The following is a 15,509-nucleotide window of genomic DNA, read 5'->3' on the forward strand; positions in this document are numbered from 1 at the left end:
CTTGCCGACCACTGCAGTCTGCTCGGCAAGTCCCAGACCGGGAAGATAAGGGGAACTTGCACCCTGCTCAAGAAGAGTGCACAGAATGGGCTCGGGACCCTCTGGGGTTTGCGTGGCGCGGGGCGGAGGGCACGGAGAGGAGCTGGTTGGTGGTGGGAAGTGCAGCTGGCAGCATAACCAAGTCTGGTAAATAGCGCCGGTTGGAGGACCTGAACCACTTGGGACGGCCGGGCTGCATTCGCCTCTTCGGCACAGAATAACAAACAGCTTTGCTGCAGAGAGGGCTTTCCCCTTCGCTGGGGCCGTGGGCTGCAACCGAGCCCCCGCGCTTAAAAGGAAGCTGAGATCTGGGGCAGCAGCCTGGCGCCGGCTATTCCCCACCCCCAGAGATCAGGTTCCGGGATTTTTGGGTGGAGACTGAGCCTCGGCGGTCCCTCGGCTGGACCCCGGGGGCTTAAGAGCTGAGCTGCGCTCGGGCCCGCAGCAGGAGCCGACCGCGCGGGCAGGAGGGGGTTAAGGTGGCGCTAGCGGCCGCGGCCAGCGGGAGGGTCTCGTCCTCTGCGCCGAGGCGAGCGGTGAGCGCGCCGGACGGAATCCCGGCCGGAGCCCGGGGCGATGGGGAGGGGGCCGAGACCCCTCCCCGCCCTGGGGCCTGCGGGATTGGGTCGGCAGGGGGCCAGTCTGGCAGCCGGCTTCCTCCAGGCTCCCCCTCTCGCTGCTGCCAAGCAGCCTCGCAGCTAGGCAGGCTGAGCGTTTGTTCTGTGCTCCCTGCTGAGGAGATGTGAGGGATTTTCTCTTGGGGGAGAAATCAGTGGTCGAGCGCCTGCCCAGCTCAAATGCCACCCGGCTCAGAGGGAGGCCTGCGGCCCAGGGATCCTGGAGGGAGAGTAAGTTCATCCAGCTTTCGTACAGTGGCGACTTTGTTGTGTGGGGTCTCCCTAGATGCGCTCTGAAGCAGTCTGTGTGTGCTGGGGGGGGGTGGGGTGCTTCTTTTCCAGGACTGGCTGAGGTCAGAGCTTGTAGACAGGCTGCAGTGAGCTAAGCCCTCCTCTTGGGAGCTGCTGTGTCCTGACATGTGGGGGTAGGAGTGCTTCTTCCAGAGTCCTTCCTGAGAGCAGCTGGAGACTAGGGACCTGGATCAATCCAGGGTGGCCCCTGGATAAGGCAGGCCCAGCTATGCCTGAGTGTTGCTCCCTGGGAGAAAGTGCTTCAAGCTGATGGGAAGCCTGCCCAGAAGAGGCAGGAAGGCTGAGGGGTAGTCCTCAGGCCTGGCATCAGAATGGAGGGTGGGCATGGGGGCCTGTCACCTCCCATGAGGGAAGCTGCTAGACCCTCCTAAATCTTGGCACCAGCTGCCCAAATGCCCTGGTTCCACCTTGCTGCTGTTTTTTTCCAGGCAACGTCACACCTCCTGAGGACAGCCAGGACTCCAGCTTTTGCTGAGCTTTGCATCTTGCCTCCTTCCTTCAAAAGGCTCCAGGCCCATGCTCGGCTGTCTTCAAGTCCCGCATGCCCCTGGCCAGGCATCACATCGCCCCTCCAGCCCAGCCCAGTCCTAGAGCTCACCTCCAGGACCCAGAATCTGCCCTCCTGCCCAGAATGACTCACCATTATTTCTAGCTGGAGTGAGAAGACGTGATGGGGAGTTGGGCTGCCTGTTTGTGCATCTAAGATTCCTGCAGCATCTGATCAGCTCTGCAAGGAAGAGAGCTTCAGGTTCCTGTCTGGTCAGGTAAATCAGTCTATCATTTAATAACAGCCTTGTGTAGAATCTCTGGGGTAGAGGCCAATGAGGAAGACCCAGGCCCAAGATCCCCCACCATGAATACCTCCCTGGGTATGAGTATCTGAGACATTAGTGCAGCACCTGGGAGAGGGTCCACTTTTAACCTACTAGCATGGGGTTATGCTCCACGAAGCCTGTGTGGTACAAGTGGGCCTGTACCAGCCACCTTCCCCCAATGCAGGGCATTCCAGAGGTTCCTTGAGAGATTGCTACCTGCTCCCCCTGATTCCCAGACAAGTTACAAGGTGGAAGTAAATTTTGCTTTGTTGTTGTGGTGGTGGTGATCATGTTTCTGAACTCTTGGCTGAGAGATGGGAGACAAAAAGTGGCAACCCATGTCGGGCTGCCAATGCTGAGTAGCCGCATGTCAATAACTGCCTCTGTCTTTCAGCCAAGCGAGGCTGTCTCTCCAGCTCTCAGAGAGCTCTCGGGGCTCTCCTGCAGGAGACCAGGCCAATGCTCCTGTGCTTCCTGGGGCCAGTAGCAGCACCCTGAGCTCCCTGCCACCAGGCAGCTGAAAGGCATAGCGTGAGGCGCTTCTCAGTCCCAATTATGACAGTGGCCACCGGAGACCCAGCAGACGAGGCTGCTGCCCTCCCTGGGCACCCCCAGGACACCTATGACCCAGAGGCAGACCACGAGTGCTGTGAGAGGGTGGTGATCAACATCTCAGGGCTGCGGTTTGAGACCCAGCTAAAGACCTTAGCCCAGTTTCCAGAGACCCTCTTAGGGGACCCAAAGAAACGAATGAGGTACTTTGACCCCCTCCGAAATGAGTACTTTTTCGATCGGAACCGCCCTAGCTTTGATGCCATTTTGTACTACTACCAGTCGGGGGGCCGATTGAGGCGACCTGTGAATGTGCCCTTAGATATATTCTCTGAAGAAATTCGGTTTTATGAGCTGGGAGAAGAAGCGATGGAGATGTTTCGGGAAGATGAAGGCTACATCAAGGAGGAAGAGCGTCCTCTGCCTGAAAATGAGTTTCAGAGACAAGTGTGGCTTCTCTTTGAATACCCAGAGAGCTCAGGGCCTGCCAGGATTATAGCTATTGTGTCTGTCATGGTGATTCTGATCTCAATTGTCAGCTTCTGTCTGGAAACATTGCCCATCTTCCGGGATGAGAATGAAGACATGCATGGTGGTGGGGTGACCTTCCACACCTATTCCAACAGCACTATCGGGTACCAGCAGTCCACTTCCTTCACAGACCCTTTCTTCATTGTAGAGACCCTCTGCATCATCTGGTTCTCCTTTGAATTCTTGGTGAGGTTCTTTGCCTGTCCCAGCAAAGCCGGCTTCTTCACCAACATCATGAACATCATTGACATTGTGGCCATCATCCCCTACTTCATCACCCTGGGGACAGAGTTGGCCGAGAAGCCAGAGGACGCTCAGCAAGGCCAGCAGGCCATGTCACTGGCCATCCTCCGTGTCATCCGGTTGGTAAGAGTCTTTAGGATCTTCAAGTTGTCCAGACACTCCAAAGGTCTCCAGATTCTAGGTCAGACCCTCAAAGCCAGCATGAGAGAACTGGGCCTCCTGATATTCTTTCTCTTCATAGGGGTCATCCTTTTCTCTAGTGCTGTCTATTTTGCAGAGGCCGATGAGCGAGAGTCCCAGTTCCCCAGCATCCCAGATGCCTTCTGGTGGGCAGTCGTCTCCATGACAACTGTAGGCTATGGAGACATGGTTCCGACTACCATTGGGGGAAAGATAGTGGGTTCCCTATGTGCAATTGCAGGTGTGTTAACTATTGCCTTACCGGTCCCTGTCATTGTGTCCAATTTCAACTACTTCTACCACCGGGAGACAGAGGGAGAGGAGCAGGCCCAATACTTGCAAGTGACAAGCTGTCCAAAGATCCCATCCTCCCCTGACCTAAAGAAAAGTAGAAGTGCCTCTACCATTAGTAAGTCCGATTACATGGAGATCCAGGAGGGGGTAAACAACAGTAATGAGGACTTTAGAGAGGAAAACTTGAAAACAGCCAACTGCACCTTGGCTAACACAAACTATGTGAATATTACCAAAATGTTAACTGATGTCTGATTGAAACCTATTACCATACTCACAGCTCAATGGAACTAATGCAGATGTTGCATAATAGCCTGCATTGTAGTCAGTGTGTTCTACAGTATGTATCTGGTTCTGCATGGAAAGCAATAGTTGTGCAAGTGACTTTTGATCTTTTGACTTTGATTTAGGACACAGAATATCTATCATGGCTTTCATGCACATCCTCATCACCGGCTTATGAGTTTCCAAAGACGGGAGTCGCCTATCAAGCTAGGATTTCAGAAAGACATTGAGGCCACCTCATATCCAATACACAGTGCACCATATCAGTGCCATCATTCCTTCCTAATGAAATGCACACAACATCCAGGAGATGCACTCCCCTCCCCGCCATCCCACCACCCCATTTGAGCCCACCTGCCCTTTCACAGAGGAACACAATCATGGTTTAGCTTTAAATAGCTGATGTTTACTCAAAAGGTCATTCTCATTTTTGCATTGAAAAGAACACACAGTCCTGTGTGTTGGAATTACTTTCTGTGTCACAGGCTGAGGTTTGTGAATTGCAATTGCCAAGTAGATGCTCCGGAGGCTTGTGTTTCATAACGGAAAATGCTGCATTCTGCTTTTTCTCTGCAGTGTCGATGTGAGGGAAGCCCGGGGGAGGGACAGTTAGTATAACCGAATATGAGTTGTCAAGTTTCATATTTGTTCCCTTAGGCCTATGGGGAGAAGCTAACCAACCAACGGACCTCTAAGCCTCTGATTCACCATTTTTGCAGGCTCCAGGGTCACAAAAACATGTCTGGTTTCTTACTGGAGTTTGCAGACATCTGCTTTCCTACTGATGTGGCCCGGCTACACTGACACTGCAGTGAAATTTACCAGTGATGCAATAGAGCTGCATGGGTGTTTGTTGCATGAATCTCAATATTTAAAACACAGGAGATAACCTATTTTCCTAGTAGCCTACACAGTATTAATATTTAGAGTATTAATAGGCTTGGAATGGTCTTGAACTAGGGGTTTTTTTCCCATCAGAAGGCAAAATCCCTCCATCAGGGGAAAAGATAGACTATTTGGAATGGAACTAAAACTTCTGGCCCCCCAGCCTAGCTATCCCTGTTCTTCTAAACAGGAACGCAGACCTCTGCAAAGCCAGGAGAGTAAGCAGGGAAGGCAGCATCTGAACACCTCACATGACTGCACCTTAGGAAATAACCTAGTCACGGGCATGACTGTACAGTGGACCAGGGCATCTGGTCCTGACGACAGGCAGGTCTGTGGATCCAGTGTATATAAATATATATCGAGTATTTCTCTTTCACGCGTTCCTCTACCTAGCTAGCGATAGAAAAAAAATTGCATTTGAACATTGTACAAGCTTATGCAATATTTTTGACACAGGGCAATTTATGCATGTGTTTGACTATGTGCACTAGGGTGTATATATATATACATACATATGTGTATATGTATATACATACACACACATATATATATATATATTCATTTTCTGGAGTTCAGGTTCAGGAGCAAATCCACTGCTTAGTGGGTTGGCTGTCTAAGAGGCCTAACGGGTTAATTTGTCTCATTGGTAACCCCACTGGGCCTGGGTTTGCTGCCATTGCCTCAGACACTCCAGTATCCATGGATTCCTAGACGTTAGAATTGTCTCTCTGCCCTCCATGTGCTGCAGCTTCAGTTCCCATGGCTGAAGCTTGTCTTACTGAGTGCACAAGGGCCCTGTGGCCCTCACAGATCCAGCTGTCCTGGGCCAGACCTACCCTGGGCCTCCTCTCTACAGTTCATCCTGTTCATCGTCTCCATTTTCACCTTTACCTATGCCACTTGGATCTTATCATCATTTGGCTCTGCATCTGTCACTTTCACGAACCTTTCCCTAAAGAGCCAGAATGGATCCCCTGCTTTGAAACCAAGGACACCAAGGAGTAGGACTCCCTGGGACCAAATTCCGCTGATCTGGACTTAAAGAGAGCCTCCTCTATGTGGAAATGTCTGGAGTCCAGGACTAAGGGATGGAGTGCCTAGATGATCCAAAGGCATCATTTTGATCTCCAGACCCACACTCTCTCCCCGTTAAACTGGCAACGAGACCTGCTTTTTAAAAAGAACCAAAGGATGGGTAAAGAATAATTTCCCACCCCCCAGAACAGGTAGAGTGCAAATGAGCACTGCACAGCCTAAAGGTAGACAGTAGGTTGACCCTGAAATGGCTTCAGGTAGGGGGCTTTTAACTTACCAGACTGGGCTTCTTTGCCTTTTGACAGAGTGGCTGAATTTTCTCAAACAGTGAATTGCAGGGGTCGGGCTGTGCAGGGGTGGCTCCAGCCCAGGCCTTACTGCTGCCTAGTCAGTTGTCTTGGGGCATGGGGCACCAGCTCAGGGTGCTAGGCCCAGGGTGCTCATTAGTGCCTGGTCACCCACATCCCCAGGTATCTGCAGGGCATCCCATGCCCAGCACAAAGCCTCTGTGCTTCTCTTCCTCTCCTTCATGGGAGGTGGTGCTGAATTTCCAAGACATGGGGTGGGAGGGACACAGACCTTTGGAAAATGGAAGGTAAAGCAACCCATATCTGAGGCCTAGGTCAGGGTAGATATTTTATCACAGTGTCGTTGGCTCAGGACTCTAAAATGTTCACACACAGTCATGTACATTCACCACAAAATAGGTACACTGTTGTCACACACAAACATAAAACATGGAACGTGTGCAAAATACAGACAGACCAAGTTAACATAAAAGCAAACACAGAAGATATATGGTTATAACTGTATACAAAATGCACACTCTGCACAGATACAGAATTTACACAGAACATACACAAAACACAAACATACACCACATACAAATACACAACCTGCAACTCAGATGCAAGATACGTAAAAAACTACGCGGACAAAATGCATATGCATATAAGATACACAAAGGCTACTTTACCATTGTTTCTACACATGAAATACGTATAAACTCACTATATACACACAATGCATTTACTTATAATAGGCACACAAGATACATAGCATACACATGAAATGCAGACATATGCTCAGACCCATTGCCCTGCCCCCAGAGCTATGAATTAACAGGGACAAACAAAAGATCAGATTTAATCACCTTTCCCTGGCCTGTGTTTATATCCCTCAGTATCCTTCACGGAATCTCTTTCTCTAGTCTTTTCTCTCACCACCAGATTTCAGTCCTGAGAAATAACTCCTAGGTTTCAAGCAGAAGGATGGGCCACCACATCAAGCAGATATCTAACTCTCACTAAGACCGGGAATTGCATGGGGTCTCTACCAATTCATCTTCCTCCCACTAGAAACCTGGGGGCAGAGTGTGGAAGTACCTGGGACAGCTGGCAGCCTAATATAGGCCTCCTTGCCATGACCCTTACTTCCTTCCAGCAAATCCACACAGACAACCCAATAGCCCAGGCTCCCCTTCTCCCAGCACCTGGGATCTCCCGATTCAGCCCATTCTCTTAAAAGCAGTAATGGCTCAAGAAACTGCAGGATCTTGAGCCCAGGACCGGGGTGAAAATGTCCCCAACATTCTCTAAGCCCACAGATCTTATTGCCCTTCCATCCTTTGCAGCTTTGTTGGGGGCAAGGTCAGGAAGTTGAGACCCTATAGAGACCTGTCTCTTAAAATGAGCCACCTTTACTTGCTTGTGGCATTTCACTTGCTCTTGGGCATAAGCCCAAAGGGGCCAACTCCTGATTCCCCTCTGGGGATGTTCAATCCCAGGCACGCTCTTCCTTTCCCCCTTGTTGGGCTTCCCTGGATGCCCTGCCTCCCCTCCAATTGCTATGCATCCCGGTTCAGCTTAAGTAAAAAGTGATTAAGAACATACATCTAAGGCTAAACAAGCTAACACTTTTTAGAGGGCCTGACTTTATCCAATATTCTAAGGCCATATTTAAATACTTCCTAAGATTACCCCACCATTTTGGGTTACTTTTGGAGCCGGTTCTTCCCGTCAGTAGGACTAGCTGAGAGCTGAGTGCATTTTAGCAAAGGCTTCACCCACATTTGAAGTTAGGAGTTGCAGTCAGGCCTTGGATCAGGCCTCACTCCTGATTTCTACTCCTGCAACCATCCCACTGTGGCTCACCCTCCCTTCCAGTGATGGTCACAGCTCCCAGTCGCTATAGAAAAGGCAGCAACAGCAAGGAATGGACATATGGGTCCAAAACTTGTGCATTGCTGGAAACTTGTGTTTCCAAGTCAAGATACCATTCCCGTTGGCTTCATCAAGTGCCTCTGTGGACTCATTTTCAAGAAAGTTGGAGTTTTCAGGAGGCCGAAAAGGAAGAGGCCCGGGAAAGGTGGAGAGATTATCAGGAAGAAAGAGTGGCTGAGCAGGTCAAATGTCAGAGTAAACTTTTTAGGAGCCAACATTTAATTAAGAAAATAATTAAGGCTCTGTGCTTTCTGAAACTTCAGTGATACTTGACATGATCTCTTCCTTCTTCCCTGCTTGCCTCTGTCCCTCTCACCTGTACTTCTGAGGCTAGTGTTGGCATGTCACCAGGAGGTTAGCCTTTTAAAAGGGGCCCCACGGGAGTGTGCCTCTAGATTGCATTAGCCCAGTATGGAAAGGGCTCCCATGGAAGTTATGATGGCCTGAGACCCCAGCCTGGGTGTTCATGTTGCTGCTCCGTGTTGGGAGTGCCCGGGACTAGCTTATCCTACCTGTTCTTCCTGGATCTATCACTATATTGTAGTGAGGACTCTGTCACTGTCAACCCAAGTGGAGAGAGGACAGTACCCTCTGAAGCTCCTCAGGCTGGGGGTTCCACACTGCCCACAATACTAGAGTCATAGAGGCTGACTCCCCCAAAAGGAAACTATAGAACAGTGTGCAAATCGCATATGAAGGTGGCACCACTACCCCTATGTCAGGCAGGGGAGCACAGTGCTTTAACTTGTTTATTCAAGAGAGGGGATGATGGTGCTGAGCTCTGCTCCCCAGGGCTTTCCTGGGGCCCATTGTCATAACAGCTTGTATGTAGGTGATGGCTGCCTGGTCTGTGAGGACTATAATGTCCATGGTGCTCCTTGGTTACACAATGGAGGTTCCCCTAGCCTTGGCAAGGTATCTATTGCCAGGTTTGAACTCATGACTTTAACCTCATTAACATCATCAGCCACCTTAGCCAACCCGCAGAGAGGGGGATGCTGGGAGCTGTCTCAGTAGCTATTGTGACCATCATCTATATCTTCAGACTTGACCCTTGTTGAGTCCAACCCCATTCCCCTATCAAAGCAACCAGCAGGGACAGATGGAGGTAGGGGCTCCCCTACATGCAGGAAGGTTCTCTTCCTCAAACTAACCTAGTTTACTTTTCCTTTCTTTCTGCTTCCCTTCCCACCAAATCTCAGCTTCATCTCTCATAGTTTGTGTTTGAATATTTTTAAAGAGGAAAAGTGCAATAAAATAAATAGTGACTGTTTTCTTTAGCAATAGCTCTTTCAAAATCTTGCTCTCAGGACTGAAAAGTGATAGATAGTACCCGGATTATCAGATAATGCCCTTGACTTCTGGGGGCTTGTTCACAGTCTCTGTAGTTTCTTCTTCCCACGTGTTCACATGACTCCTGTCCTCTGAGATCTGACCTCCTTCTGGAATGGACACATATGCTAAGATGCAGTGTATGCACAAGGAAGGCCTGTGAGAGGGCTTTGTCGCTCTGTCTCTTTCCTGTGTGCATCTCTCTGTCTCCATGTGTGTCTCTGTCTCCTCTCCCTCTGTCTCCCCATTTCTGCCTGCTGTCACACAGCATCCTTACAACCTCTAGGCACAAAAGTCCTAAGTTTATGTGACCTCTTCAGCCCATTTTGTTGACTTTCCCTCAGTCTGGCAGATGTAATGGAAGCCTACAGGAAAGCACTTCCCAATAGCTAAGAATAAAGCATCCTGAGCCATTACAGAAGATCATTTCCATGCACTAAAAGCCATTACTTGATCCTTTTGCTGCCCTTCCTCCCTTCCCCAGGGAGATGGATGCTGAGGGAATATGGCCTGGAGGTTTGCACTTGGGATCAGTCGCCTGGGCAGATTTGGGAATTGCCCTCTAACTCTCCTTCAGAATAAGCTGACTTGCTCGACCAAAGGGACTCCATGAGAGCTGCAGAAGGAAGCAAGTTCCTGTGGGTTTCAGTAGAAGTCTACAGGGATAGAAGTTTCGGTGGTTAGGGCATCACATTAGTGAAATAAAGACTCTACCACCCGCTGGAGTGTGCAGCTGCACAAATGTTTGCACACATAACCAGGGGATTCAGAAGAATCCCCTTTCCTAAAACATCTGTGAGGTTAAATGTTCAGACTGGACAATCAGGGAAGGCTGGCAACCCCAGGGTCCCATTCCATTCTTTTTTGATCTACCTTGCTCTATACACATGTGTACAGCAAAACCTCAGTTAACTGATGGGGAAACCTCAGGGACGGGAACATCCTGGTTGCTTTGCAATTCTGGTTATTTGAATGGGAATGGGAAAGCATGTCTAGTTCAACCTTTGTTATTGAGAAAAATATTTCCTAAGTAGGTTAGCATAAACTTTCCTGCCTTAGTTAAGTAAAGTGTTTGAAGATAACAGGGACCTTGCCTTGCTCAGGGTCAACACTGTAAACCTCAGTGCTTATTGTACAGAAGTGGAGATAGGTGGAGAAGACCAAAGAGACAGGCTGAATGACTGCTGGCTACAAGATAGACCTGGAAATGGGCCACTGGGGCACATCCTGGCTCATCAGATAGAGCCCTTGCTGTCATTTGCCTCTTTCTACTGAAAGTACAGTAAGAAAACATAATTCTTGTCAATCAAGGTTTTGGTTAATTGGTCCTGAGTTTTTAGAGGTTTTCCATATATACATATATTTGTGTGTGTATATATATATATATAGTATATGTATATATGTATACTATTTTTTAAATTATAGAATTATACATTGACTAGTCTCCTTAGTTTCACTCATGTGGAATAAATTTGGCAATCCAAGGAATAAACCGCATTTATGTGCATTTTTTGAATGACCTCCTTTGCATTCTTTTCACCTCTCCAGTTCCACTTTTTTTTTTTCTGCTTAGGGACCGCTCTAGAAGGCAGATCTTTCATAAAGAAAGAAAAGGCTCCAGGATCACCTCTTTCCTTTCCCTCCCAGGTGGCTGCCTGACTCAGGGATAAAAGGGAAGTCTGATCTAACAGCCAGGTGCTTTAGCCTTTCTTCTGTCTGCCCCGGTTGGCTATAACCTCATCACTGAGGACCAGATAAGTTATTCCAAACTTTGTACTCGAGGGGAGTGGAAAGCTTGATGACCTGGCAAAGGATTGATCTATTTAGCATTCTCTTTGTCATGGGTGGTGCCCTAGGTATGAGGTTTGTGAGATCTGAAAGTAACATTCCAATGAAGAACTAAAGCACATCTCTGCCACACAGAAGGCGAGGTTTGTGGCAATCAATGGAACTAACAAATCCATTCTGTTTTTTATTATGACTAAACCTAAGTTGAGGGTGTGGGTATTAGAGCAGCTCAAATTCAGTTGCCTCTTTGGGGGTTAGCTGTACACATCACTCAAGAAACAGCTAGGTGCAAGCTAAAACCTGCTCTCATTCTCCCTCTTGCCTGCCAGTGTGTTAGATCCATGGGAGACAGTTTCTCTCAGCCTCACCTCTTGCATTTGTGTGCTTTCTACATGGATGGAAGTGGGAGGAATTTTTCACTGTATCTGGAGCAATTGAGGTGGTGCAGGGGTGTCTACCATCTCCTCACACCCACAGAAGCCCTCCAGTCTGGCTATGTTAGTTGTGATTAGGCAGCAGAAGCCCATAACCCAGTCTTGGCATGACTATCTGGTGAACTGAGGCAGTTGAGGTGGCCTGTCTGGATGGCTACTTCTTGTACTTTATGAACCTCAGCGTGGAAATGGATATAACTTTCTGTGCTCCTGTGCACTCCTAAAATAGTCAAATGTGTTCCAGATGAGTTTGCAGCTGAGAACTCCCTGCATCATTCCACTGATGGATGCACAGGGCATGATTATGTAATAATGTAGACAGCTACTGCAACATCTAGATCATTGAGGGCAGTGTAGATGTGGCTGTGTGCTAGGACCCTTGGTAGCTATCCAGAGGACTCAGTCCTGTGTCTTTCTGAGTCTCTGTGAGAAGCCTCTAAGCCCTGCTTCTCCTTGAAAATGATTCCCTAGACACCGAATGCCTTGTTTGTATGAGTGAATAAATGCTCTGGGCTGCTAGAGAAAGCAATAGGAGGAGCTGGGAGGAAGAGAATATTCAGGGGCGCACTTTGCTACCAAACAATTTCCATGTCAGCTGCTAACATTACTGCCTTTTTAGCCTATGAAGTGTAAGGCAAGGACTTTGACCTGCCAGGTGGGGCTGGAAAGGAGCACATCAGCTCCAGGCTAAGAAATGGGATAGAAAAGCAAGAAGAGAGACCTGGCTGGCTTTGGCGGGGGTGAGTCTCAGCTCCTGAGGGTTTGAACATGCTCTGTGCTTGCCCCAGTTCTGCCTTCACGTGGGATCCAGCGACCCAGTTTCCTTTTGTTGTCGTGCTTGGATGGTTCCTTCATTTGAAGGGCCCCAGGAAGCTGGAAAGTCCCATGATCAAGCTCTAGCCTGCTGAGCAAACAATACCCCAGCCAAATTGGCCTCTTCCTGGTTTTCTGCATCCCTGCACCCTTCTCTCCACTGAGGATAATCTTGGAACAGTTGAGATTAATGGTGCCAGCAATCAAGGAAGATTCTCTTAATTTTCATCAGGGACATAGCTGTAAAGCTCATGAGTGGAGGATGCTATTTCCTTTTCCAGACCTGTGTGCTTATGTGCTTATATAGGCTATCTCTGGAGATTTTATATTGTGTATATGTGTGTGTGTGTGTGTGTGTGTATATATATATATATAGAGAGAGAGAGAGAGAGAAAGAGAGAGAGAGAGGGGAAATGACTGCCGCTCACTTAAGCTCATGCAGCACAGACTCCAGTTAGGGTTTGCACTGGCTTCCTTGCTGCTTGTGCATGACTCTTCAGCTGCCCTCCCGTGTCCTGTCTCTAATAATTGCTGAAAACTCAAAGAGGTAGATAAATAAGTCTCCTTGGGATCAATAGCAGAAGGAACTCCAAGGCTGATGGTAAAGCTTCGTAAGGATGATGCCGAAAGGGAACTGGGGTCTCCATGGTGATAAGAGGCTGGGGACCAATGAGAGCTGAAGGCGGAGCAGGACTTGTGGGGAAGACTCATGGGAGTTGGGAGTCATTTAACTATTTGTTTGCTTCTTGAAAATTTAGACACCAGCTGTAACTACATTGCACAGGATGTATTGATATTATCATTCTTGCTGACATATTCTGGAAGCTTTCAGCCCCACCAACACTGCCCCGCCCAGGACTTCTGCAGCTGAGAGTTCCTGTGTCAGTAGGGTCTGATATTTGTACATAGGTTATACATATATGTGTACATATGTGCCTCAATGAACATTGCCTGTCCACCTGATCATGGGTGTACATAGACTTCATAGAGCTCCACAGTTTTTGTAAATATTGACACAAGTAAATAAGTATATAAATATATATTACTGAGGATTTATTTTAACATCATTCTGTGTGATATGAAAAAAATAAAATTTTTGACAGACACTGATGGTTTTCACTTCTTTCTTGCCTGCTGGAATTATCATCCCTACAACATGCAAGTGTGCTTGCCTTACTCTCAGCCTAGTTTCTGTGACCATGAGGGTCCAGGCAGAGACCAGGCAGGATGGGAGAGGGTCCTCCTGGATGCACTGGGAATCATCTTGGCGTGTGCCCACCTGCCCTTGACTGGGAGCCCTGCGCAGACAAGGCAGAGTATGTGAAAGGGAGGGTAGGTGGGTGCGTTTGAGATCTCCCCAATTACATCAACACTTCCTGTATCTTCCATGGAGCTGGAGGATGTGTGGGGGTGGGGTACCCAGTTTGAAGACCAAACACAGTCTGGGAATCATTTAAATGCAGCTGCACCCACATTTGCAGGTCTTGTCCTCACACCCACCCCCACCTCCGCCCATTACTGCTTGAAAATGATTCCCTAGACAGGAGTCTGGACCAACCATGCTCTCCACTCTCAAGTGAGGAGAATGTCTATCTTGGCCTCCGAGATGGAGACACAGAGCACCTCCGTGGAGAAGATCCTAACACACACACACACACACACACACACACACACTGCTGAGGCACATCTGTCTGATTTCCTCTGAGGGCTAATCTAGTCCTGAACTCCCCCAGATTTAGAAGGCTCAAAAGAGGCCATGGTGTGGAGTATGACTGCAGGGAAGTCGGTGCCTCAGTCACTGGCAGGCACATCCCACCCCTGACCACCCCCCCACTCCAAATATCCAAACACCGAGGTCTCTTATTAAAGATCTTTAGTTTTACCCCTTAACAATCTACCATGCTCTGCTCCTAGGAAAACTGACCAGCCAAAGCAGCTGGGCTCCTCACCCTGACCTCACCTTCAGAAGGATGTGTTTCTGGGTGCAGGTACTGAGGTGACAAGGGAGAGGGTGGCAAAGAGACAAGTACCATTTGGGACAGCTGCTGCTATGGGCACCTTTATATTGGGCATTTCCCCCACCACAGTGGGGCTCCAGACCTCTGAAATGATGTACGACATGTTGTGGTATGGTTATTTTTCTGGTGACATGTCCACAGCCCCCAAAATTAAAACTGTTGGTCAAAAGTAGACACCTTATCTTCTCCTCCATATCCAGGAAAGAAAAGTGATTTGTCCAGGGTTAATTTCATTTATTTAAAAACACTCACTTATTCAAAAAAAGTTGTTGCATTTGATGCTTAGGATATTCTGCCCTTGTGGGTTTTCCAGACAGGAGAAGAAGATGGGAATTTACCCACACCTGAGTTAGTGGCCGGCACAGAGCTAGACCCAGCTCCTGCTCCAGGACTTCTCTTTCTATTAATCTATCCCATGTGCCTGAGTCTCATGCCCTGGAATCAAGACCTGAAATATCCCCAGGCTGGTTTAGCACCGCAGTGGGGGAAGAACCACATATTTTGAAGTGAAATGCTATTTAAATGACATGCAAATGAGGCAGGTCTGCATCTTTTTAATCCATCAACGGGGGCATTTCTCAATCTATCAGCTCTGGTTATCCTCTCCTTTTGTTCTCTTAGGTTACCCCCTCACACAGACTCACACACGCTCACTTAGGTCAGTAAACAACACATTCACAAATCACTGGCTTATCAAGATATGGTCAAGACTCTTTGGCCTTGTACCTATTCCAACCTGAACACTAGCCAGTACTCGTAGTCACAATGGTGCCCAAAATATCTATGTCTTGGAAAAGCAGAGAAATAGCCCTACAGGGACCTTTCACCCTGTATCTTTCTCTGGTCCTGGAGGAGACCTCTCATCTCAACTTCTTGGGTCAGACTGGCCTTTAGGTGCAGCCACTGCGTGTCACCTGAGTTAAATCACCTGTGATCAAGCTGCCACACATCTCCTAATGCCCTGTCCCACAGGTCCCATCGAGATTGCCCTCCAGAACCTGCCCTACCCCCCATCAGCCCAAGGACCAAACCCCTCTTCAATTCCAAGAGACTAGAGCTCCAAAGAGTTCCTACAGGCTTCCCAAATTCTAAGGGTGGTGAGACTTGTTGC

At 48.5% G+C, this 15,509-nt stretch overlaps 1 protein-coding gene across 3 annotated transcripts in view; it reads left to right on the top strand.

Moving 5' to 3' along the window:
* The window catches only part of KCNA2 (potassium channel, voltage gated shaker related subfamily A, member 2), a 38,621-nt gene extending 25,135 nt beyond the window's left edge, over positions 1-13,486 (top strand). The window contains exons 2-5 of one of the 3 annotated variants that reach the window (XM_011948057.1): positions 1,397-1,732; positions 2,178-3,232; positions 4,944-5,084; positions 13,139-13,486. In XM_011948057.1, coding sequence (XP_011803447.1) covers positions 2,339-3,232; positions 4,944-5,084; positions 13,139-13,174 — 1,071 coding nt within the window. In that variant the 5' untranslated portion in view covers positions 1,397-1,732; positions 2,178-2,338 and the 3' untranslated portion in view covers positions 13,175-13,486. Of the gene's footprint in view, positions 1-761; positions 888-1,396; positions 1,733-2,177; positions 3,968-4,943; positions 5,085-13,138 lie in introns of those variants that run through there. The other 2 variants (XM_011948055.1, XM_011948056.1) reach the window with 2 other exon arrangements.
* Positions 13,487-15,509: the final 2,023 nt, after the last annotated feature.

Source organism: Colobus angolensis, unplaced genomic scaffold (assembly GCF_000951035.1).
Source record: "Colobus angolensis palliatus isolate OR3802 unplaced genomic scaffold, Cang.pa_1.0 Scaffold273, whole genome shotgun sequence".
NCBI classification, from domain to species: domain Eukaryota; kingdom Metazoa; phylum Chordata; class Mammalia; order Primates; family Cercopithecidae; genus Colobus; species Colobus angolensis.